This window comes from Phodopus roborovskii, unplaced genomic scaffold, assembly GCF_943737965.1.
Source record: "Phodopus roborovskii unplaced genomic scaffold, PHOROB, whole genome shotgun sequence".
NCBI classification, from domain to species: domain Eukaryota; kingdom Metazoa; phylum Chordata; class Mammalia; order Rodentia; family Cricetidae; genus Phodopus; species Phodopus roborovskii.
The window spans coordinates 1,048,373-1,073,126 of record NW_026125052.1 but is presented as its reverse complement, the minus strand read 5'-3'; the positions used below and the strand labels follow the sequence as shown (position 1 = coordinate 1,073,126).

The 24,754-nt window shown below is 37.1% G+C and overlaps 1 protein-coding gene across 1 annotated transcript in view; it reads right to left on the bottom strand.

Annotated features, from left to right (window-relative positions):
- Positions 1-24,754, bottom strand: part of Acaca (acetyl-CoA carboxylase alpha) — a 263,758-nt gene that overhangs the window by 94,912 nt on the left and 144,092 nt on the right. Inside the window, exons 30-35 of the mRNA XM_051183059.1 lie at positions 15,717-15,740; positions 13,024-13,167; positions 12,110-12,206; positions 10,910-11,017; positions 4,930-4,986; positions 4,491-4,535 (exon numbers count right to left, since the gene is read on the bottom strand). Of these exons, the coding sequence (XP_051039016.1) occupies positions 4,491-4,535; positions 4,930-4,986; positions 10,910-11,017; positions 12,110-12,206; positions 13,024-13,167; positions 15,717-15,740 (475 nt within the window). The remainder of the gene's footprint in view (positions 1-4,490; positions 4,536-4,929; positions 4,987-10,909; positions 11,018-12,109; positions 12,207-13,023; positions 13,168-15,716; positions 15,741-24,754) is intronic.

The following is a 24,754-nucleotide window of genomic DNA, read 5'->3' as shown; positions in this document are numbered from 1 at the left end:
CAGCAGCCCTTTCTAAACAAACAACAAATGTCCACTTTTATCACAGAGAGCTGAGAAGGCATCTGAGGTGATGGAAGTAACCTTCTCCCAGCTTCTGAGGAGACTGATACACTGAAATTCAGGGCATTTACAACAAGGGTTGGCATGAAATGCCAGCAGTAAGAAAGTAGGAATATTGATACATTCTTATGAGGCCAGAAGACTGCATGCTTTCATAAAAAGTCAACTTTTGGCATTCATAAGGCAAACAAATTACTCCAAAACATCAGGAAAAAAACAAAACAAACAAAAAAAAAAAAACAAAAAAAAACAAACAAACAAACAAAAAAAAACCCAGGTATGGTGGTGCATGACTTTAATCCCCAGCTCTTGGGGGGTGGGGGGGGGCAGAGACAGGAAGATGTCTGTTAGTTTGAGGCCAGCCTTGTCTACAGAGTTCCAGGACAACCAGGACAGTTACACAGAGAAACCCTGTCTCAAAAAAGCAAAAGCCAAACCTAACCAAAACAAACAAACAAACAAACCATTCTGATGTTATGGTTTGTGTAACTTCCTCCATTTCACCTCATCTCCATGCTGCCAATTTTTCCACTAACAGCATTCCTGTTTATTCCATCACTAATGTAATTGCTTTCCAGGCATGCTCTAGTGTTATGGGCAAATATCATAATTGAATGTACACAAAGAAAACCCTCTTAGTGTTCTGATACCAAAAAAACAAAAGAATGCAACATTTCTCAGGAAGAAATTATACCCCTGCTGTGTTCTAATCAGCCAACCATCATCAAGACAATCAAAATAATTTGCCTAAATTAGCCAATCAAGACACCCTGCAAATCAGCGAATGTGAAACCCTAAAAGAGAAAGCATCATAGCTGATTATGATACTAATAATCGTGTTAAAAACCTAATGAGATGAAGAAATTGGGAGCTTGCTGGTGCAATTCTCTTTTACTTCAACACGCTGAGAACTAATTATATAGACTGTAATTAAAACAAAATCCTAACCAAACCTGGCTAGTTAGTCCACTAGTAAACAACTAACTACCTTGCAAACAGAAAATAAGCAAATGAAAACTACTAACTATGGGCCATGATAACTATTTATGATAGGAAACTCCTCTCTCAAGGCCTAAACAATCCAAAATATTTCACCTTACATGGGAGTCAACAATCATGAAAAGACAACTAGCTCTTGGGAGATTTGTGGCAATTTTTAAAATCCCATAAACCCTTAGACCAGAAAAAAAAAAAAAAGAGAGAGAGAGAAAGAAAAGAAAAAAGAAAGGAAAAGGAAACATTTAAACAAAACACAAACTACAAATTGTGATTTAGAAGTCAGTCACAACATTTGAACCTCAAGTTTTTGTTTTAAAAAGACAGGAAGAAATTCTAAAATACACATATTAATATCCTTGAAAATATCTTTACTAAAAAAAAAAAAAAACCCATAAAGAGAAAACAAAATTTCAAAAGTATAATATATACCACTTAGCACTTTCTGATACACCTTTTGGAACTTAAGATCTAAAATATCAGTGTAATTAACCGGAACCTAACAGAGAAGTTCAAGAAGCCAAAGCTGTAAGGTCGTTCAGGGTAGCACATGCCAATATAGTTCCAGCACTTGGGATATTGAAGCTACAGAGTAAGACTGTCCCCCCACCAACAAAAAAAGAAGAATAAGAAAAAGAAAGAAAACAATAAAAAAAAAAAACAAACAAACAAAACCTAATTCAAGAAACCTTTCCTTTTCAGGGTTTTTTATTTGTTTTTAATGCAGATGTATTTAAAAGGACCTATTTTTCCTTCAGTCTACTACTTAAACATTAATTTCATGCCATTCTTTGCTTCACATTAAAGAGACTTACTTATATGGCTGTGAAAACAGATGCCAAGCCCAGTGTCTTTACTGCTGGCATAAGAGCTATCTTAGACTAAGATTCTGTGTATAGAGTCAAGCAATCAGGGCAGAAGCAGACATGCCAGTGGCCAGCTTTCTGGGGACAATCATGACTGCACAATGAAGTACTGAAGTGCTTATGGACTTCACTGTTATCAGAATAAACATCTCACGGTACACCTGCACTCTATGAATCCCTCTTTTCTCTGGTCCTTATTTGCCTCATGGTTCTAGGGAAGTCCAAAAGAGCCATGACTTCAAAAGAGCAGTTTGTTTCATTTCACACCAACCAATGTTATTCTTAACAAAACTTGGTAACCTTTCTCCTCTCCTTGCCACACATGGACATGTTCTCTGTTCTATTCAGTAATACAGGGATTTCACAGTGTAGAACAGAGGGAGCTGCATACATCACTGTGGATTACCAAGAAGCCAGCAAGATCAAGGGATTCATCTCTAACACTCCTGGAAAGCTTCCTCTTTTTCACACTACACTAACTACGGGCCAAGCACATATCAGACAACATGACAGAGGCTAAGCATTCTTCATGAATGGCAAGCGTTCACTACCGGAAAAAACACCAGAGCAGCAATGTAGTCCTGGACTTGTACAATTCCTGCCAAGGTCCCCTAGAGTTCAGTAAATAGCTGCCCCTGATGCCCTGCCCCCCAAACCTAATAATCATTTCTAAAAAGCCAAACATGAAAGTTATCTCATTCCTTGAAGCAAATTCAGCCCACGAATAAACTTTAAATGTTCACTTGGCTTTAAAGCAGCCTCATCTATACATATATGAAAAACAAAGGCATTTTATAATCTCACTGATTTCCCACCTGATGCTACTATAAACGAGAAGTGGATTAATAACAGCTACAAAAATCAGCCTGCTAGCCTCATTAACTAGATTTTTTTCTATACATTTCCCTATGCAACCTAGATTCAGAAATATGAGAACAGGTAGAAAAATAATTAAAGCAGTTTAGACAGACTCTACGACACAGTACAGATTCAGAAACAAAGATTTTTTTTTGCTATTTTTTTATTGTTATATTTAGTGTGTATTTCATATGTGTGTGTGTATATATATACACATATATATTAATAAAAATACAAATGAGATAAAAGAATTTTGGTTTTTTTTTTTAAATTTTAGGGGAGTTTTATTTGACCATGGAATCATTATAGCAAACCAGTCACTGTACCATACACATGATGTCACTATATGCACTCAGCAAAAAGTAAAATAATTTTACAAATTCACATCAGTCTCCTTAATAATATGCTATTATTCCAATATAAATAAGAAGTGAGTTTACTAAATGTTTAGGAGCCTAGCCCAAGTCTATTGCACGTGCAGGGCCTGGCTTTGGCATGTGTACCTTAGTTCTGAGAGTATCTACCAGCCAAAGTGTTTATTCATGGGCACTCATATTCTAACCCCCAAGTATCAATTTTATTCTCTAAGCTCCTGATTTTTCTTCCTAAAGCCCCAGGGTTCTCTCTAAGCTCCTCATACTTCTCCACTGATTCCAGTTTCCTGTCTGAAGTTATTGATTGATATATACCTGCACTCTGTTGGACTTCCTGACATCAATAACACAAGGGAGTTGTGTAGTCTACAACATTTCCTAAAGCATTTCAGAAAAAATCTTAGCTGTTTAGCTTGCAGGGGAGGCTCCTTCCTTCTCTATAGACTAGATAGATCAGCAAGGTGAATGCATGAAGGGAAACAAAATACCAAATGCATTGAGTTTACAAAACCCTTTCCAGAAACCAAAATGTTGCCTGCTCATTATTAAAAATGAGCAGTACTCAAATAATAACAGCTTAATTGTTTTAATTACTACAATAAATAGCAAGGAAAACCAAGACTTCCTAATACCCTTGGAATCTTACTTAGCTACACAGAAGCAATTTGCAGTGAAACATTTTGACTACAATTAGTCATTTTGAGTGACATCATGAATACAGGGTAGGTTTCTGGTGTTACTGCTATCTCCATACTGGCTATGATCTCAATGTAAACTGACGTTCAGATGCCTACTATTAGCTTAACTTTCACTCCAATAAAAACCTTAACTTCACAAGTTCTAATATTTAATTCAGTTAAATGAAAGAGCAAAGAGAATACTTAGTATTTATTTCTGCTCTTAGAATTAACATTAAAATTCCAACTTGAGCTCTATAGAGGCATTTTAAACAATAAATCATTGGCCTACAGAGGTTTCTTGATATTAGAACTTGTACCCAATTTTAGTAGAAACTAAGGCCTCAAGTACAACTGGTACTGTTTTTTGACTGACCCACAATGTGCACAGGAGAAATGACTGGTGAGTTCCTACTTCTTGTTCAACAGAGGCAATGTACATGCTTATTCATATCTACGTCTCAGAGCTACACGGAGACTTCCAACACAATGTTTAAAAAAAAGAAGAAACATACCCTAGACTATTAGATAGAATTACAAATTCATTTCCATACTTTAGAGGGAGCATACGCAAGTCTAGCCCTTCCATAACTCAGCTATATTCTGATTAAGTAACAGTGACAAAGATAAAACCTTTGATAGTCAACACCTTTACTTACATGAAATCTCTGATCCACTTCACAGTTGACCTGTTTCCTGAAATCCTTTCAAATTAAAAAATGGAAAGAGAATAAATTAGCAAACTGGCAATTAGTAAAAATATTGAAAACAAACTGAGTAACAGATGATGACTTTAGAAAATCCTTCCCAGAATCCCAAAATTATCAAAAGCCTTTTAAAAATTAAGTTTATAGAGAAATAGTTATTTCCTTACATAGAACCTATAAATAACAAACTATGGTAACCCCAATTCTCATCTTTAAAAATGCAGTGGGGGGCAGAGGCAGGCTCTGAGTTCGAGGCCAGCCTGATCTACAGAGTGAGATTCAGCACAGCCAGGTTGTTACATAGAGAAATCCTGTCTCAAAAAACAAAACAAAACCCAAAAAATGTAATAACAACATAAATACTAGACAGACAAAATTCAAGTGTCAATACCTTTTGTGCAACCAGGAATGTAAGTCTCCGGATCCCATGCTCAACTAGAGTAGCTTTCTATAAACAAACATATAAAACATAAGATAGTTGACAACCAAATTTTGTCTTACTTAATCTTCACAAGATTCTGACTGGGATAAGCACCCTTTTTGGAATACAAACCTTATCTCACAACCCTCAAAATTAGAAATAAATTTGAACATTGCTCCTGGGATTAAGTGTGAAGGCATAGAGCTTCTATTGATCAGGAAGGAAGGGAAAGAGAACTCTTTGGAGAAGCAAGGGTTACATGAAGTCTTAGAGCTAATTGACCTCCAGGTAAAACATACTGGGACACTTAGTGTTAACTATCTATGTGACAATCTAGATTCATAAAGGAAGTCTCAATGAGGGACTGTCTTGATCTGCAGGCATGTCTGTTTGTTTGGTTTAGGGTTTTTTTTTTTTTTTTTTTTTGTGGTTGTTGTTTTGGTTCGGTTTTTCAAGAGAGGGTTTCTCTGTGTAGCAGCCTTGGAACTTACTGTGTAGACAAGGCTGGTCTGGAACTCACAGAGATCCACCTGCCTCTGCCTCTTGAGTGCTGGGATTAAAGATATGTGCCACCACTGCCCTTGTGGGCATGTCTGTATGGGGTAATTTTTTAAAAAGTTTATTTATTAATATTTTCTATGTATGTATGTCTTATGAGTGTATGTATTAATCGCATGTATGCAGTGCTCAAGGAGGCCAGAAAAGGGCATCAACTCCCATGGAACTGCAGTTAAAAAGGTGGTTGTGAACTGCCCTGGGAATCAAACCCAAATCCCTCCAGCCCTACTGGGGTAATCTTGAGTACATTAACTGAGGTGGGAAGACCTGTCTCTTGTGAGTCAGATTTTTAATGATGTGAGCCCTGGAAGCTTGAGTACACTTCAGAGCAGGCTCATTCCCAGGAGAGTAGCAGGACAACACGAACTGGACTTGATAAGAAAGAAGAAAAGCTCAAAGGCAGGTAGGAAGGGTGAGGTGAAGGCAGAAATGACATGATCAAAACAGACTGAAATTCTAGAAGAAGTAATAGAAATATTATGGAGAGATGGCTCACCACTTAAGACCACATATTTCTCTTCTAGAGGTCTAGAGTTTAATTCCCAGGACCCACATCAGGCAGCTCACAATTATAAATCTATCTGTAAATCCATCTTCAGCGTCAGGAGAATCCAACTCTACCTTCTGTGGGCACCTTCACTTATGTGCATATCTTCATAGACACATATACGTACAAATATGTATTTAAATTGTAAATAAATAAAAGCTGCCAGGCTTGCTGGTATATGTCTGTAATCCCAACAAATCCCAACACCCAGAAGACTGTGGGAGAAGGATCAGGACTTCAAAAACAATGTGGACTAACTTAAAAAAATAAAATAAAATAAAATAAAGGTGTGTTTAAAAACAATGTTTAAGCTGGGCGTTGGTGGCACATGACTTTAGTCCCAGCACTCAGAAGGCAGAGGCAGGTGGATCTCTGTGAGTTCAAGGCCAGCCTGGTGTACAGAGCTAGTTCCAGGACAGGCTCCAAAGCTACACACAGAAATCCTGTCTTGAAAAAAACAAAACAAAACAAAAAAACCAAAAAAACCAAAAAAAAAAAAAAAAAAAAAACAAACAAACAAACCCAAAAAACAAAATACAATCTTTAAAAGACTTTTAAACTTGGGATTGTTCATAGCTCCACTTGGTATAGCCAAATGATGTTAGAAGTCAACAGACGATAATGGTTTCAAGACAGCCTCTTATATGAGTCTTTAACTCCCACACCTACGCTTTCCTCAATTCTGTAGTGTTGGTTTACTTCATAAGGCAAACAAATAATAAGCTTCAAATGTTTCTAAAGGTCCTTACAAAGGAGCTACATGGTAATAAGCAGGAAAGCAATCCTATCAATTAACTGACTTGGGAATGCAAACTTAAAAAAAAAAAAAAAAAAAAACCTCAGCAAGACAATAGATTATAGCTGGATTATATTTCTAGCTATATAACAGTTTATAAACAAATTCTTTTTTTTTTTAATAATTCAGATTTCATTTACTGAGGCTGGAGAGATGGGTGAGTGATTAAAACCACTGGCTGTTCTTCCAGGGAACACAGGATTGATTCCCAGAACCCACATACCAGATCCTAAATAACCAGCTATAACCCCAGTCGTGGGGTATCCAATATTCTCTTCTTTCTTCCATATGCCCAAGAGATGGAACACAAACATAAGTGTAGGTAAAGCATTCATATACATCAAATAAAATAAAAAATTACATTTATCTACTTGTGTATCTGTGTCTACATGGGTGTGGGTCCTGGGGATTGAAAGCTGTCATCAGGCTTGGAGGTAGGTATTTTTACCCATTGAGCCATCTTGCTGCCTTTCAAGGGATATGGAGCCCATATGTAGGAATATAGAGATTATATATATGTATGCATGCATGCATGTATGTATGTATGTATGTATGTTGGTTTTCAGGACAGTTTCTTTGTATATAGCCTTGGCTTTCCTAGAACTTTCTTTGTACACCAGACTGGCCTTGAACCCACAGAAATCCCCTTGTCTCTACCTCCTGAGTGCTAGGATTAAAGGCATGAATCATATGCGTGGCAGGTTTTTTGTTTTCTGTTTTGTTTTGTTATTTTTGTTTTGTTTTTGTTTTTTTCCCTCCCATATACAGAAGCATGTTTCAGAGCTGGAGAAATGGCTCGGTGCTAAAAAGCACTGATTGTTCTTCCAGAGGACCCGGGTTCAATTCCCAGCATGCACTGTCTGCAACTCCAAGATCTGACCTCTCACACAGACATACATGCAGGCAAAATACCAATGTAAATAAGATAAGAATAAATAACATTTTTAAAAAAGCATATTCCTAGGTCTTTCTTGATTTCTGCTATGATATTCCTGAGAAATAACATTGCTATTATTGATAGTATAAGCAAAAACTAATAGCAAAACTGTATTTCTTATAAATAAACTTCCATGATAAATTCCCAGGTCAAACAAGTAAACTTTAGTCTAACCACATTTAAAAATTATCCACACTGTAATCATACTCTTCAGTATAAATAAACTAATACAGACATTAAAGATAAATTGTGCTAAAAGAAAGGAAACGTGAAATGCTCTCAGTATGCTGAGCGACATAAACACTTCAGACACCAACAAAGAATTCTACTATAGCCGAGTCCTTCAAAGACAAGCATCAATAGCTATGTTCTGGCAAGGGAAGAAAATAACTTTAATAATGCCATGATTTAAAATCAAAATTGTTATTGCTTTTAAAATTCCACAAGTGGCTGACAATAACAGCAGAGCAACAGGATTCTGATTACATTGTAATAATGCAGGTCTCACAGCAAGTCCACAGCTATTACCCAGCGATTAGGCGTCATCACCTGGAGAAACTCCATTTACACTGACTGCTTCAATCTCCTCTACAAGTCATTTACAAATATATGATCCTAATTTCTACGAGAGAAAAAAAGGCATGCTGGGACTAGAAGATTATTTGGACAATTTGGATCAACCTATTTGATAGTTTAATGTGTGCTTTAAAAAAAACTTTTTCTAAACTGCTAGAAGTATGATTATGAAGTGAAAAACAAAACGAATTATTACTCCAGTTTTTTTTTTCAAAATTGCTTTTCCCTTCTCTTCTTAGTCTATTTTAAAAATATGCAGATGAAAATAGCAAGTGTTTCAAGGTAAGCATCTTAACTGATGCTTTTTCTAGGCTCCCAGTGTTAGCTTTCGGCCCTGAACCTTCTTAATGCCTTAGGCAAAAGACACTAGATTTCCCTATGCCTCAGTGTGTGAAAATGAAGCTACCTCTTTAGATCACTGTATAAGGGTATGCAATCCTTAGGTCTTAGGAAAACAAAAAGCTTAAAGTTATGAAAACACAACCAAATATAGGTCATTCGCACTTAACAAAAATCTAGACAGAAACTTTCACCAGCTTAGTCTTTGAAGCAGCTACTGCCGTGTATAGCAGGACTCCTCCACTGAGGTAACCTTGGCTGCTGGCTGAAGGTTGAAACATGTACTTCTCTAGAAGAACAATCTACTTGTGTTGGCCATTGTAATCCCAACATCAGTCCACTTGCTCTGAGAGTGTCAGAGTAAATGCTGACTCGTATTAATTTCTACATCATTTTTCCCTAGGTATCTAACATTAGCATTACCTGATATGAATGCCAAGGGCATTAACATTTTAGAGTGCTGAAATAAGTTTTAAAATATCTACTGAGTTCTTGATGGTAAACACTAAGTGCTATCCCTTCAAATGTAACACATGGGTATGAAGGCAGTTTCAAGAGCACACTCTGGCTTCTATCACATATCAAAGAGTACAGCTTAATAGTAGAACAGTTGCCTGGTATGTAGGAGGCCAGGGATTTTAATCCCCAGTATCATCACCACTGTTCATTACTGTCTTGTCTTAAACATGCTTATTCAGTTGCCCTAACTAGATTCTACAGGGATAAAAATGTATCATTTCCCAAATCTCCGAAATCAGGCATGAATGCCTTTGCTCCATCATCTTTCACTTGGCCATAAAAGAGTATTAACACCTCAGAAAGTGAACTTCTCCATGTGTACAACTAGAATAACTCCTGACTTATGTAAAACTTGTGTGATTGTAGAAAAGTGCAAATAAATTGAGATAGAATTTCTCTATATAAATAAACATTATTATTGTTGTTTTAAAAATGTAAGCTGTCATGTATCTCAAATAATTAGGAAGTAAAGGCAGGTATACCTTTTTGAGTTTGAGGCTAACCTGGTATACACAATGAGTTCTAGGTAGCTGGGGATACAGAGTGACATCTTATCATAGAATAATAACAACAAAACCCCCAAAACAAAACAACAAAAAACTATACACGTGTGAGATTGTGCACACATGTATGTATGTATGTGTGCAAGCATGCATGCATGTATGTATATATGCTGATCAATTAGTAATTTAAAAGATAAAGTTAGGGTAACTACTCAGTCCTATCAAAGAGGTGAAATTTGATACAATTTCCACAGAACTGAGGGAGAGAGAAGGGTACATGAGAGACAGGAAAACACCTCAGGAGAGAGGTAATGAAAATAATGAGAATCTAAGTGTTGAGTATAGAGTTTGATAGCAATGTGATATATACTCAAATGACAACAACAACAAACCCGTAAAGGAAGCTGGAAGTATTGCAAATATTTTAAAATGGGGCGGGGGGGGGGGGGGGGAAAGAGCACAGAAAAACCCTGCACGGAGTTGGGCACATGTGGAACTTGTCACCAAAGGAATATATTCCGCAGTGAGTTCAAGACTAAATAATGAATGAATGAATGTTTAAAACTAGATCTCTCTAGGAGAGATTAGGAAACATGTAATCTTACAAACATTTGAATATCTGAGGTCTTGTCAAAAAAAAGAGATTCATTATAGATAATTAAATTACTTTTAGATTTTCTTTCTGTAGGCAAAACTAGCCATAGTCTTAAAAGTTATAATAAAAAGGCAATCAGCCAGGCAGTGGTGGTGCATGCTTCTGATACCAGCACTCAGGCAGAGGCAGAGAGGCAAAGGCAAATGGATTTCTGTGAGTTCGAGGCCAGCCCAATCTACAAAGCTACCAGAGAAACCCTGTTTCCCTGGCGGCAGGAAAATGACACACGACACAATCAATGAAAAACCTTACAAGAAAGCCAAGCAAGGTAGTATACACCTTTAACCCCAGCCCTCAGGAGGTCGAGGCAAGTGAATCTCGGTGAGTTGTTCAAGGTCAGCCTGACCTACAAAGTAAGTTCCAGGACAGCCAGGACTGTTACTCAGAGAAACGCTGTCTGGAAAAATAAAACAAACAAGCAAGCAACCCTTACAAATAGAAACTGATGAAAGGAAGGCTATGCAACCAGCAGGAAAGAGCCACCACCACTTAACCACTTTTTACCCAACCTAAGACTCACATTTTGCTGGGTGAACTCTCTGAACATAGCTGCAAGCCTGTCATCCTCAATATCACCATCAGTCTTGATAGCCACATTCAGAATGTGTATTGGTTCATCCCTGGGGGCCTATAACACAAGAATACAAACCAAAGAAGATTATGAGGCTGGTTGCTACAGAAGCTAGAAAAAGTCACAGTACCTGGTAGAACAAAAAACACATAGGATATTCTGGTTTGCTACTCAGTAGTAATAAGCACACTCAAACTAAATAAAGCACATAAGACATCAAAGGCAGAAGTTTGAGGTGGCTTCAAATCTTGAAATAAACTTGAAGGTCACAGTGTATCCAGCAAAATGGGACTAAACAATTTGCATGCGGGAAAGAAAGCACCATAACATAGTCCTGTTACTTTACTTTCTTATAGGTTATCAAACCGTAGGAAAATAATGGAGGGAAAGAGCAGAACATTCATTTACTGAGAAATTAGAAGGAGGGATTTAATAAAAGGACACCTTTAAAAACAAAATGTCCGGGCGTTGGTGGTACACGCCTTTAGTCCCAGCACTCGGGAGGCAGAGGCAGGAGGATCTCAGTGAGTTCAACGCCAGCCTGGTCTGCAGAGCTAGTTCCAGGACAGGCTCCAAAGCAATACAAAGAAACCCTGTCTTGACAAACCAAACAAAATGTCAAAGTTCACCATTTCCTGAGGACTATTATAGTACCATATGTAAAGACATAAGTTATCATTGCATGAAAACTCCAGAAACTAAAGAAATCTTAAAGCAACATTAGTAGATCCGTTAGAGGCAGCTCTAATGGATATACATATAATAGAACACATTCATCACTACAGACTTCACAATTAACATAGTATTTTATAAATTTATATCCATTTATTTTTTAAAGTATTTTTGAAGAGACATACAAAATCAAGTAATATAGCATAGTATAAAAAGTACCATCCCAAAGTCAGAAATATATAGTATAAGTTCCATGTCTGGAGCTAGTGGTGTGGTGGTGGTGGCACACACCTTTAACCCCAGGATTGGGGAGGCAGAGGCAGGTGGATTTCTGTCAGTTCAAGGCCAGCCTGGCATACATAGTGAGTTCCAGGGCAACCAGGGCTATACAGAGAAACCCTTATCTTGAAAAACCATCAAAACAAGTAAGTCCCATGTCTGAGAGAGCAAAGTAGTCTTCTAAAGGTAGTACCATACCTTGTCCTCATCATAGAGCGATGTATGACCGGACTCTGGGAATGTGGGGCTTTGGGGTGGGGAGTCACAGAAGCAGCCCATTATTTCATCAAAGATTCTAAAACACACCAGAGAAACATCCACAATAAAAACTCAGGTGGCAGGAAACTAATGCTGCCATGGTGGCTCAGTGTAAAAGAATAATCTTCCCTATAGTATGCTCAACAGTCAGCAGAACAAAAATACCAGCAGCTAGAGATGACATGCAAAATATCACCAAGTGGCACAAATTAGGAGGATGGATTGGTTAAACTTAATAAACCATATATATTTTTTCTTTTAAAAATGATATAAAGCTTTTTTTGGTTTTGTTTTGTTTTCATATGTAAGATATGTGCAGTGCTGTCATCATCGCTCTTAAAGTAACAGTAGGAGCCAGGGACTAGAGCAGTGACAGGCCAATGTAATTACCCCTCCCCCTAGGGTAATGCATCAGTATACATCAAGAGATAGACGCTGAATGCATTTAATCAAAAGATGTATCGTCTCTAGTGGGGCTCACTCTAGTGTTGTGTTTAATTTCTCTTGACATTTCACTCATCACAGAGCAGACAGCTTCTTCTGTTAGCTCCCAAGGAAAAGATGATTTTGTTTGTTTCTTTTTTTTTTTTTTTTTTTTTTCCTGATCAGGTTTTATAATGCAAAGAGAGGCTGGACAAGGAGTAAAAATCGGGAGAATCAATTTCTCTGAGGGCGTATACAGTACAGGCTGTATCTTTTTGGCTGGTTCATGGCTTTTCAAGGGAAGCTTTATTTTCCAGAAAGGTGAGATTCCTTCCCCCCCACACCCCTGCCCCCGCCAAAACAAACAAACAAACAAAACCCCTAGGAGTCCATGGCTTCCCTTATACAGACACAGTCCCATAAAATCTTACCTGACAAAATCTTCAAAGGTTCGGAAAGAGACCATTCCGCCCATCCGCTGACAAGGTGGGGTAAAGGAATTATCCAGCAGAACATCGCTGACACTAGCTACATGAGTCATGCCATAGTGGTTGAGGTTGGAGGCAAAGGACATTCTAAACAGTAATTGAATGGAGCTCATTAGAAAAGAAGCAAGGACTGGGAGACTAATAAAAGGGAAAAGGAGTGTGGAGAAAACTTTCTTGTAGGGTCAGGTTGCAGAGCAGATATGTTTTTTTGTTGTTGCTTGTTTTTGTTTTTTCCCCACTATGTACAAGGCTGTGGCAAGATTCATATTTCATTTGCATTTTTCGGTACTATATTTCATCACTCCAAAAGTTCTTCAGATAGAAATCTAAGGACTACCAGGAATTTTATGGTGGTTTTCAATATATTGGTATGATTTATTAGGTGAGTAAATAGTACATAGGGCTTAAAAACCATCCTGCATCTTCTCCATCTCCTTTTCTCCTTTAAAAAAAAAGGAAGCAGGCCAAGTGAGTTGCAATTATTGAATAGTTAAGACTTTTTCCCCTTAGGTAGAGTAATAGGTCAAACATTCCCAGATATAGTATGTATAAATATCAAACAGTATAAAATGGTGTGGTTTAGTATAAATAATTTTAGCAAGTTATTATTTATGGAACAGAAGTCCATAAATAATAAAATTAATTTTATTGAGGTATCTATCCTTTCCATTAATATACTAACAGATATTTATTGACTATAGTTCTCCCTTTTTGAATGTTTTTAGCACATTTAGCAAAAATTCCTTTTAAATTTAAAAACTTTTCTACCAGAACAAATATATCCCTACTGAAAGCTTTATTAACTTCTAGCAAGATACAAAGGTAGAGCATTGGTCTCAAAGTATGTGTAAGCATGACAAGTAGTTGCTAAATGGAGATGCTCAAAGAGAACTGAATTGATTTGTTCAATCTAAATCCATAATGAGTATGAATATTCTTTGATGCATCTCAGCAGAATGTACTCATAAATAATATGATAAGGTATTAATGAATGACCAATCAGGATAGCTTGTTAGGAAGGAACAAGCTAAAGGATGCCTCCAGGATTTGTCTGACAATTTACTGGCATATTGATCTGAAATAAATTCAGAATGAAATGATAACAACTGCACTTTGGAAAACTATTTAAAAATCTCCCTGAAGAACACCACCTACAATGTTGCAGGAGGAAGAGAGAGGAATGTGAGCTTGAGGCCCCACTGAAAATCATATTTATAAAAGGCAATAGGATGCTTTATAGGATGGGGATGCTGCTCACACAGACTAAAGAGACTGACACTCCTGGTTTTTATTCTTTTGATAAGTGATGACAATAGGAAAGGAACTTCATCTTTCAACAGTATTGGGAAATAGAAGGCAGACGGAAAGAGGAAACCATTGATACCACGAGGAAAACAAACAAATGAAGCACACATCAAGCAAGTCTTATACGTGATGCTCACTAGAAATTGGGATTCTGAGCTGTATTAACTCAGAAATGCTATTATCCTGATTTCTAGGACCACCAAGTACACTTAATCAAAGAAGCAAGTTTGTGAGGCATCTTTTCTCTTTGCCTATGGAAAGAGACAAAGAGTTCCAGATAATATTTAAAAAGAACTCCCTCTAAATAAACTAACAGGCTGTATTTGTGGCAAACATAGGGTTAAATATCTTTTTCACTTGATGGAGCCCCATGGGAAATATATACATGATTCAGTTTCCCCCTACCACTGAGCTTGTGGGCCAGAACAGCTAAGGTTGGCAGAACGGAACCAAGCTTACTCTCTAAGGGAAGACCAGGGGCTTATAAAAGCACACTCTTTCTTTTCCATATTTAAATAGAGATAAGGCTATAATTTGTTTTAGTTACTTAGTATTTTAAATGGAGGTTAAAAATGTAAGATTATAAATATCTTCACATGTAGCACCTACAAGGAATTTGCCACCATTTGTCACTGCTTTCATATTTTGTGGATTTAGTCCAATCAGAATTGCTATCCTCTCAAACTTGCATGTGACCTTCCTTGGATGAGGAAGCCAGAGAAATGCAAAACACATACTAAAGTATCACTCAAATATTTTGGCTTGGAAACTTCTTCATAAGACTCAATGTAACAAAACTTAATATACTTTTCCAATGATAATATTACAGGTATAAAATAAAATGACTTTTAAATCATAATACTTTAACACTTTAGAAAAATAGTAAACAAAGTGATGTAACATGAGACTAGCTATTTCTGGGTTTTTCACTCCTCTAAAAAGAGAAGCAAAATTAGAGAAACTATAAATTGAAAAACTGTTAACAATTTGTCAGGCTAAGAGTAACCTTAAGGGTTTCTCCTCTGAAAGCCCAGTTGTAATAAGAACTCAGCAAGATATTACCAACAATGCCTAACATCGGCCCACACACTCCCTCTCACACAAAGCTCAATGTGGTCTTTGCCACACTGACACTATCCAAGTACTTTTGGAACAGCTGAAGACATATTTTCTGAACAAAGGGCAACTCAGCATGTCTAAGGGGAAGCCAAGGATTCCCCAGCAGAACTGTAGCTTGTTGACTACAGTAGCATTTTTTCTTGTTTCACTATTATAAGTTATTGGGGGAGAGGGGTTACTTTTAATTGTAAAAGAAACTAAACATACGGTACCTGTTTAGCGTGGGGATGTTCCCTCTGTAATTAAACAACCACAGTTAGTTATTGATAGGTTAGTGAAAGCCATAATAAAAGAATTGTCAGAGTAGATACAGACCAGTCACCAGGAGCTGCAATCTAACAGCTCTGGCACCAGCAGACATAATTAAGTGCTCATTACCCTTCAACCCCCAGGTACCTCCAAAGAGGTGTCCTCCTGACTTACCTCACCACAGTAGCTGTTGAGGAAAGGGTCCAGATGTATTTACCATGGATTTTTTTTTTTAATAACTCTCATTACAAAAAAATAATGTGGAATAGTGGTAAAACATGCACTGGTAAAAAGTCAAGCTATATTACACGGCACATTATCTTAACATGTAACATGAAATATGATACTTGACAAAATTTGTAGATTATTCCTTGCTCCTATTATAAAGGAGCACTAAGAAGTTGGTTCCATAGCTCAGCCTGCCTTATTGTTTTTCTGTGATATGTAATGGACCTATAATTTCCTCTAAGGAAATAAATGAATCTATTGATGCAAGCACCCTGAAATTCAGCCATACTCTTCCTCTCTAAAAGAAGCAGGTATCTTAGGTCACAGGATTTACGAGTACTGAAAACCCTGAGGAATCTCTCTCTCTCTCTCAATCTCACCTCTCTCTCTCTCTCCTCTCTCTCTCTCTCTGTCTCTCTCTCTCTCAAGATGTATTTATTATGTATACAGTATTCTGCCTGCCTGCATGCCTACGTGCCTGCAGACCAGAAGAGGGCCCCAGATCTCATTACAGATGGTTGTGAGCCACCATGTGATTTCTGGGAATTGAACTCAGGACCTCTAGAAGAGCAGTCAGTGCTCTTAAACTCTGAGCCATCTCTGCAGCCCATCCTGAGGAATCTTAAGTTATACTACTAGTGTGATATAACTTGCTACAATTAATACTTTTTAATTAAATGAGTGTAGGATAATTCTTTTTAATTGTTATTAGCTTGAAAACTGTAGGCCTTTCATAAACAAAACTGCACCTAACTTTGACTAGTTCTCACTTCCTTATAAAGGAGGTGCCAAACTCATGAAAGAAAGATTGAGGAAGGTGGTGGTCTGTGCCTTTAATCCCAGCACTAAGGGAAGCAGAGACAGGCATATCTCTGAATCAAGGCCAGCCTAGTCTACACAGTGAATTCCATGATAGCTAGGTACACAGAGAAACCCTGTCTTGAAAAAAACAAAAACCAACCAAACAGACTGAGCTAGACAAAGGAGAAATAAGGCAAGACTCTTGAATTTTCATTGGTATTTGAAACTATTTCTTAGAATTTTGATGTCATAGACTTCCAAACAGAAAATAAATCAAACAAAAGCTATTACTTTCAATGTTAAAATGGCAAAGGGGTATCACCCACAATTTAGGGGTACTGGAAGGAGGTTGACTGGCTGCTACTTAACCTTCTTACATTTTTTTAACAGCACTGAATTATTATTGGGGTTTTCTGGCACACGGAAGTCCCAATGGGCAGAACATGCAGGGTGGTACAGCTGATCTGTGGGAAGGAGAAAGATGATGCACTTTCCACGGCAGTGAAAGGAGCAGGATAGACTGAACTGGCCATATAAATAAAAGGCTGTGACATATCACTGCACACAAACTGTATACCTTATGTGATTTGTGAGCAGTGATGCTCTTTGCATCAAACCTGTTTCAGGGTGAGCTCATAAGACAACAAGAGCTACTCAAAGGGCAAAACTCTTGACTGTCTGGATTCCTTGAGCTCTCACTTAGGAGAATGGGCTGTATGTATGAGAGATTCTTAATTACCATGCACTTGGCCCTCACAAATACAAGAAATATGCAGCAGATTCTACAGCAGAGCTGGCAAGCATAGCTGAACAGAAAATTTAATGTAGATGGTTAAAAGAATACAGAAGTGCTTTAACTCTTGAGATGTAAAAGACTCTAAACAATGGGGCCACGTGCACAATTCTCTTACCAGTTCAGAGTGAAGGGACCTACAATCAAAGCAGTCTCTAGCTCCATTTATCTAGGTTTGCAGAGTTTAAGACCTAGCACAATGTCAACTGTTAACCAACTCCTTAAACTAATAGAATGGACCCGCTACTTTTGTGGCTAACCTTAGTGTGTTTTCACAGGATAAAGGCTGAGTTTTCAGAAGAACAGACCTAAATTAAAAAGCACATCATCTACAACCAAAAGCTATTCTTCTCCACCAGTAATTTTCAAGCTCTCATAGGGAGCCCCCTGGTGCTTTGTCTTAGGAATTATATATATATATATATATATATATATATATATATATATATATATATATATATGGGTAAAGGGGCAAAAACTCCCAACACAATCATTTAATTAAAAGAATGGCTCCAAATCAATCATATGAGAAGCAAGTTTTGGCCAATTTCTCCTCATTGGTAGAATAAGAATTTGGGGGGGGGGTCATTAAAGAGATGAACAAGAGGGAAGGACAAACTATCTTTTAACAGACCAATGCTTAGCCATATCCTTAAGGATTATATATACAGGAGTTATCTGATCAGTTTAGGAATTTGATCAATACTACCTACTGCTCAGTATTTTAAGACATTAGAAATTTATATCTGTGGTTTACAGATTACCTATAGGTCAAATATTCCATTTATTAGCTAAAAATAACATTTTGTACATTCAACTGCATATGCATCACCTCTGATAAGGCAATCAACTATCTTACAATTACTTAAGTGGGTTAGTAATTATCTTCTAAAACCTGCTGTTTATACTATTCAAAGCATTTATTACATTGAATTTTCATTTGTATGTTTTGGTAAGTATTGGACTCTACCTGTAGTAATTTAAAATTGTTCCATTTTACAGAATGACAACTGTACAACAAGGTGGATCTTTTCCAAAGATACTGTTCTATATTGTGCCACAAATTAGAATCTACATCTTATATTTTCTCATCTTTGTACCTGAAGCTAGCACTCCACATCAATATAGATTTTATAGGACAAGAGAAGTCTTTTGACTCCTTTAGTTCCTAGCATTAGCTTCCCGCCCATTTTAATGACCCACCAGCCCAGAACACCTAGGGAGCATGTATGAATGCAAAGTGAGAGTTGTCCTGTAGTAGCTGAGTCCTCTTTAACTCAACACTGACAGTTTAAAGTTCTTCAAGCCATATACAAGCACTTACAGCTGAGTTTCATTTTGTTTGATTTTAGATTGACCTACAGATGTCTTTTATAATATAAAAATGTTCCTGGCTATTTTACCTTCTAACTTAAAAGAAAAAGAATCCTATATGAAAATGATGGGTATGGATGCAAACCGCAATGGTTACATCAAGCTGTGACTGAGAGCCACTACAGGGCAAATCTTTTGAAATCAGGCAGCAAAGCAGAAACAGAAGAGGTTGGCTGAGTAACCTACTAGCAGCCAGTAACAACAGTACCACAGGAGAATGGACAATTTGACTGGATGTGACCAGTGGTGGTCTGCTTGTGTGACCACATTTCAACAGAAGAATCCAAATCAAAAGCTGTAAAACATGTCTGAACCACAAATTTCCCTTGGTGTCCCTCCCCAATCTTCTCACAGTCCAGATGCCCTGATTCCATTGCAAAGCTTGAATTTACAATAAAATGATCATTGCCTCATTCATTTGCAACCTCTTCAAACCTCCTCCTTTGCTCTGTTAGAAGATTGTGCTCTTCCTGAAACAGGAATGCCAACAGGGTTACAGTACATTACTGCTGCCTGCTGTATAATTAGCTACAAACCCACAGCAGAAAACTACAGGATTTACCTACAGGTTCCCTGGATTCTGCTTTTCCTTCCCCCTGGAATCAGCTAGTCTTCCCTGACAAGAAGGGACTTTGGGCTACCCTAATGATATATTGAGAGTTTTAAACTTGATTTTCCAATATTACAAGTCCAGAATGCCAAAACAATACAGCAGAGGCTAGAAGCTTAACCATGGACACAGGAAAGCTCTTTGGTAAGCATTTAAACCTGCTGAGAATTTCTCTTCTGCCAGATGCATCTTATCAGCATACTGCCCTGAACGAAGAAAGCAAGCACTGTAGGATTATATTTATTTATAGCTCATTCTAGCTTGCTAACTACAATCAAGTGCTCCCATTGCTAAAAATGCTACAAGTTGGATGACTTTTGAGTGTCTCAGTACTATCCAAAAGAGGCTTCTAATCTCTGGATGTCAGAGATTATCAACATTCTCAAGAATGAAGGCAGGCAGCTGACGAGTCACATGGAAAGCCTCTCATTTCTAACTTTCTTCACAAATGAAAAGAAAGTATAGAGATCACTGACCAACAACTGAACACCTAAGGTGCCAAACCACTAAACCCAGCTAGGAACAAAACGTGTTATCACAAAAGAACACAGCTGACCGCTTCTGAATGTAAGGCATGATAGGGAACAAACACCAAAGGTGAAATGCAACCCAACTTAACTAGAGCATGGATTTCTAAGAAATAGGTGGAAATACCAATAGGTCCTCCCCCATTATAAAGCATGTATGGAAATATACAGCATTTTCAGCATCAACTTTGATACTTATATGATTAATGAAATAAGGTTTTAGAACTGCCTAAGTTAACTACTGTGTGTTAAATACAAAATTTGAGTTTTAAGTTTTGTACATCCAGACTGTCAATAATACAGAGCCACATGCAGTCACAAAATTTACAGCATAATGTGCTTCACATAAATTTGTATCAAGTAGCTATATTTTAGAATTTTAACTACACAGACTAACTGAAGAGTTTGTTTCCACATTATTCTGAGACATTTAATATGTCTGAGGACAAGTGAAATCCTAACATCAAATCATCTAACAAAACTGTCAAAAATAAAGGCATTAGAATAATGGTTTCAGTATAACACGGTTTTGGCATTTTTAGCACCAGTGAATGATACCATGGTTTCAGAAATGGAAAGGGGTGTGGACAGTTGTGGAATGGGGGTGGGGAGAAGAGATACAAACACACCTCTCCGCTCTAGACCCTAAACCTCAAGAATGAGAAAGGCAAATGATAAAGCCTGAGCTCTAGGATAAATTTATGTCAAAAACTAATTGAACTCATTAAAGGGCTGGGCTCTGAAAAGTAAGAATTACTTCCCGAAGTACACAAGCTGTCCCAACTATATCTATTAAGAAAATGACTGAAGAATCTTACATACATCTCCCTCAAGGATAACTGCTAACTAGCTACAACTCATTGTTAAAAACTGACACTTAAAAGAAAATTATATGGGCTGGAGAGATAGCTCAGAGATTAAGAACACTGGCTGCTCTTCCAGAGGACCTGGGTTTCATTTCCATCAACCATGTGACAGCTCCCAACTATTTATAACTCCAGTTCCAGGCAATCTGACACCTTTACACCAATAAACATAAAATAAAGTTAAATAAATTATTTTTTTTAAAAAAGAAAATTATACATAATAGCAAATAAAATCTAAAGTCTATATTTGTTTTTTTAAAGGAAAAATACAAAAATAGACACATCAAAGGTTTCTAACTATCCTTTAATTACTGTTCAAGAGAAGGGAGTGCTGGGCATGATGGCACACACCTTTAATCTTAGCACTCAGGAGGCATAGGAAGGAGGATCTCTGTTGAATTCAAGGCCAGTCTGATCTACAGAGTGAGTTCCAAGACAACCAGGGCTAAACAGAGAAACCCTGTCTCAAAAAAACCAAAGCAAAACAGCTTTCTTACTCACTTGTAAATGTACTTCTGCCTATGTTCCAACATCTAAACAAGTCCTAACAAAATATAGGCTTCAATACAAAAGGCATCTGAAGCATTTTCCTGACAAACAACAACAAAACCCACTGCAGCTGTTAGGTTATAGATATCCATGTTCTAGTCCAACCTATGGGGGTCAAATCAATAGTCAAAAACTGAAGTGGGAATCCTAGCAGGTAACACCATGGCTTTGCTAGCTGTGGCAGCTTACAAAGACATTCTTAAAAGTGTTGAACAATTTTAGTCTAGGACTAGAAAAGAAAATGAAAAAGTAACTGGTTAAATAAAATGTGTGTTTTCAAGCAAGCATGCCTGTAAGTAACCCTTTCACTTAGGAAACAAAGACAGGAGGATCTAGAGTTCAAAGGCATCCTTAGATACACAGAAAGTTCCAGGCCAGCCTAGGTTGTATTTTTTTTGGGGCCTTGTCTCAAAAAGATACCTGCCCTTCAAAACAGCATTTTCTTACCAAAGAATTTTTATTGGTTATAATTTGCTTTGCATTGATAAATGATTCTATATTCTCTATTTTAACAGAGTAATTATTCAAGTATGTATAAAGTATTATAATATAAATATATCTGGTGTGGATAATTCCTATAAGTGCTAAGGATAACAACCTAAGAGGTATTTCTCGGGCCTTGGTGGTGGCACACACCTTTAAGCCCATCACTCGGGAGGCAGAAGCAGACAGATCAAAAACAAAACCAAAAACAAACAAACAAAAGAGGTATTTTTCTCCCTTTCTCCTATGAACAATACCATGAATGTAAAAACAAAAGGATTCAATATTATTGTCCTAAATGAAATATGGTCTAGATTTGAGCTGAGTATTATGTCAGAAACTAGCTATGTATGGTCAGGGAGTGCTAGACATGTAGCTAAATGCTATATATGTAAAACTAACTGAATTGCAAGGACTAAGTATGAATAAGAAAATAGAAAAGATTACATTAAAAATTTTTATTATGTTGAAAAGATATTTCATATATACTGATTATAATGGAGATATTACTTATACTTTCAGATGTAGTTAATGGGAAATTTAAAATTACATATGTGCTTACATTAAGATTCTACTATACCATGCTGAACTAGAGGAACTTTACAAATCGTCATTAACAGGACTCTAATCCAAAATGAGTCAGGGATAGGATACCAGGATACCAATATGTGTTTTTTTAAAGGTGCTCCTTAATAATTTTAATAATTCTTAGAACACAATGAAAGAAAAATATTGGTTGATATGTAAAATAAGAAAAAGGAAAAAAAAGAAAGAAAAATATTGGAGTTAGAAAAATTAGCTGGTTTGTTAAAAAAGGTGGACAGGCTTGTCAGGTTTATTGTGAGTCTTGAGTCATTGACTCAGCTGCCAGGAGAAAAGACTCCTTAAGACCTTGAGTTTCCCCAGCAATGGGAGTGTATTTTGTTGTTCATTCATCCCATGCATCACATCTGGGCTTATGCTAAGAGGTGACACGACTCCAGATAGAAGCTAGTCAGTCACTAGAAACATCAAACATGTGGCTAGAGGGTTAGTTAGGGCTTTGTGTTAACCTGGCCTCTGGGAAGGAACGACAGAGTACATTCATGTGGCCTATGATTTGTTTCATCGTGCCTATGAAATGAAACCGTGATAAAAACCCAGCACTAGCTTGTTGGGAGTTTCTTGACCGGTGAACACACTGATGTACTGAAAAGGTGGTATGCCTGATTCCACAGAGGAAGACAAAGACGCAGCATTTGAAGCCCTTGCAGACTTCCTCCATATGCTTCATTTGCCTGGTCCTGATCCACATTCTTTATAATAAAACTAAAGTAAAGTACAAAGAGGCACAACTATAACCCTAGCACTCAGGAGACTGAGGCAGGGAGACTGTGAATTGAGGGGGAAGCCTGAGTTACATAAGAAGAGCTGTTTCAACAAACAAAATGTTGACAAATCTGGAAATAAAATTGTGGTGTTAAGGTTTGTAATATTATTAAGCTGAGGAGACTGTAGAGACCACCAGAGCTTTGTAGTCCATTGATCAAAAATGTGGGTGGCCTGGGGCTGTTCCATGGAAGACCAAGTGCTTACTTGATATATTTGATCAAATCTGATATGGTAGAATCAAAATTGAGTTGTAATCCATCAATTGATATCAGAATAAGGTTATAATTCCAAATATATTTGTAAGCAAATATAAAACCTTATCAAATGTAAAATCAAATAACAAATCCATACTCTCTGAATAAGCTATTCTCTGAAATTGAATATATCATCCTGTGATCAAATGTAATCATCTTATCCTAAACTAACAAAAAGGTTTACAGCTTAAAATAATTTACACATTTTATAGATTTGTGTATGTGTATGTGTCTGTGTGTGTGTGTGTGTGTGCTCAGGTGTGAACATACACACATGCTTCCCTGTCTTTCCCTCCCCAGCATGGGGTTACAAATGCATGCCTTGTACCTGACTTTCACATGGGTACTGAGGATCTAAACTTAGGTCCTCACCTTTGTGTGATAAGCATTTTACTGACTAAGCTATCTCCCCTGCCAATATTTATAGTTTTCACAAAGATTATTTATTTTTAGTTTTTATTTATCATTACTTGCACATCTATACAAATACTATTTCTACTAATAATGATGACATTCCAGCAGCTTTACAATCACACACACAAACAAGAAAAACTATAGAATCTGTAGATTGTATTTCTTTTCAAATCTGGCCTTTATCCATAGGCAGTATACATTATGGATGTTGGGAGGACAAAAACATTTTGAAGCCCTATCAGGACTAACCATGATTTACTTCCTTCATGTAGAAAGGTGAAGAAGGCTTCTAAACAAACCAGTTAAGCACTGCTTTTAATTTCTAGTCAACTTATTTTCACCAAACTGGGCATATATTCCCAAAATTTAAAAGACAGGGCAGTGAGATGACTCAAAGGGTAAAGGCATTTATGACCTGACCTGAGTTCAATCCCTAGATCTAAGGTGGAAGGAGAGAACAAACTCCTGCAAGATGTCTTCACATATATACACACACAAATGAAAAAAGAAAAAAGATAGGGTGAGAGCAATTTACAAAGACAAGGGAAGCAATGTGGAAGGAAGTCAGAATGAGTCCTACAGGCTGACTACAAATCACTGCCCACAGGAAAGAGGCAGGAGAAAGCAGAAAGAAAGGGAGGTTGTCTTGAGAATTACAGAGCATTAAGTATAGCATGTAGTTCTCTCCAATTATTCAAGGAATGCTGGAAAAGAAAGACCTAGTGCCGAGC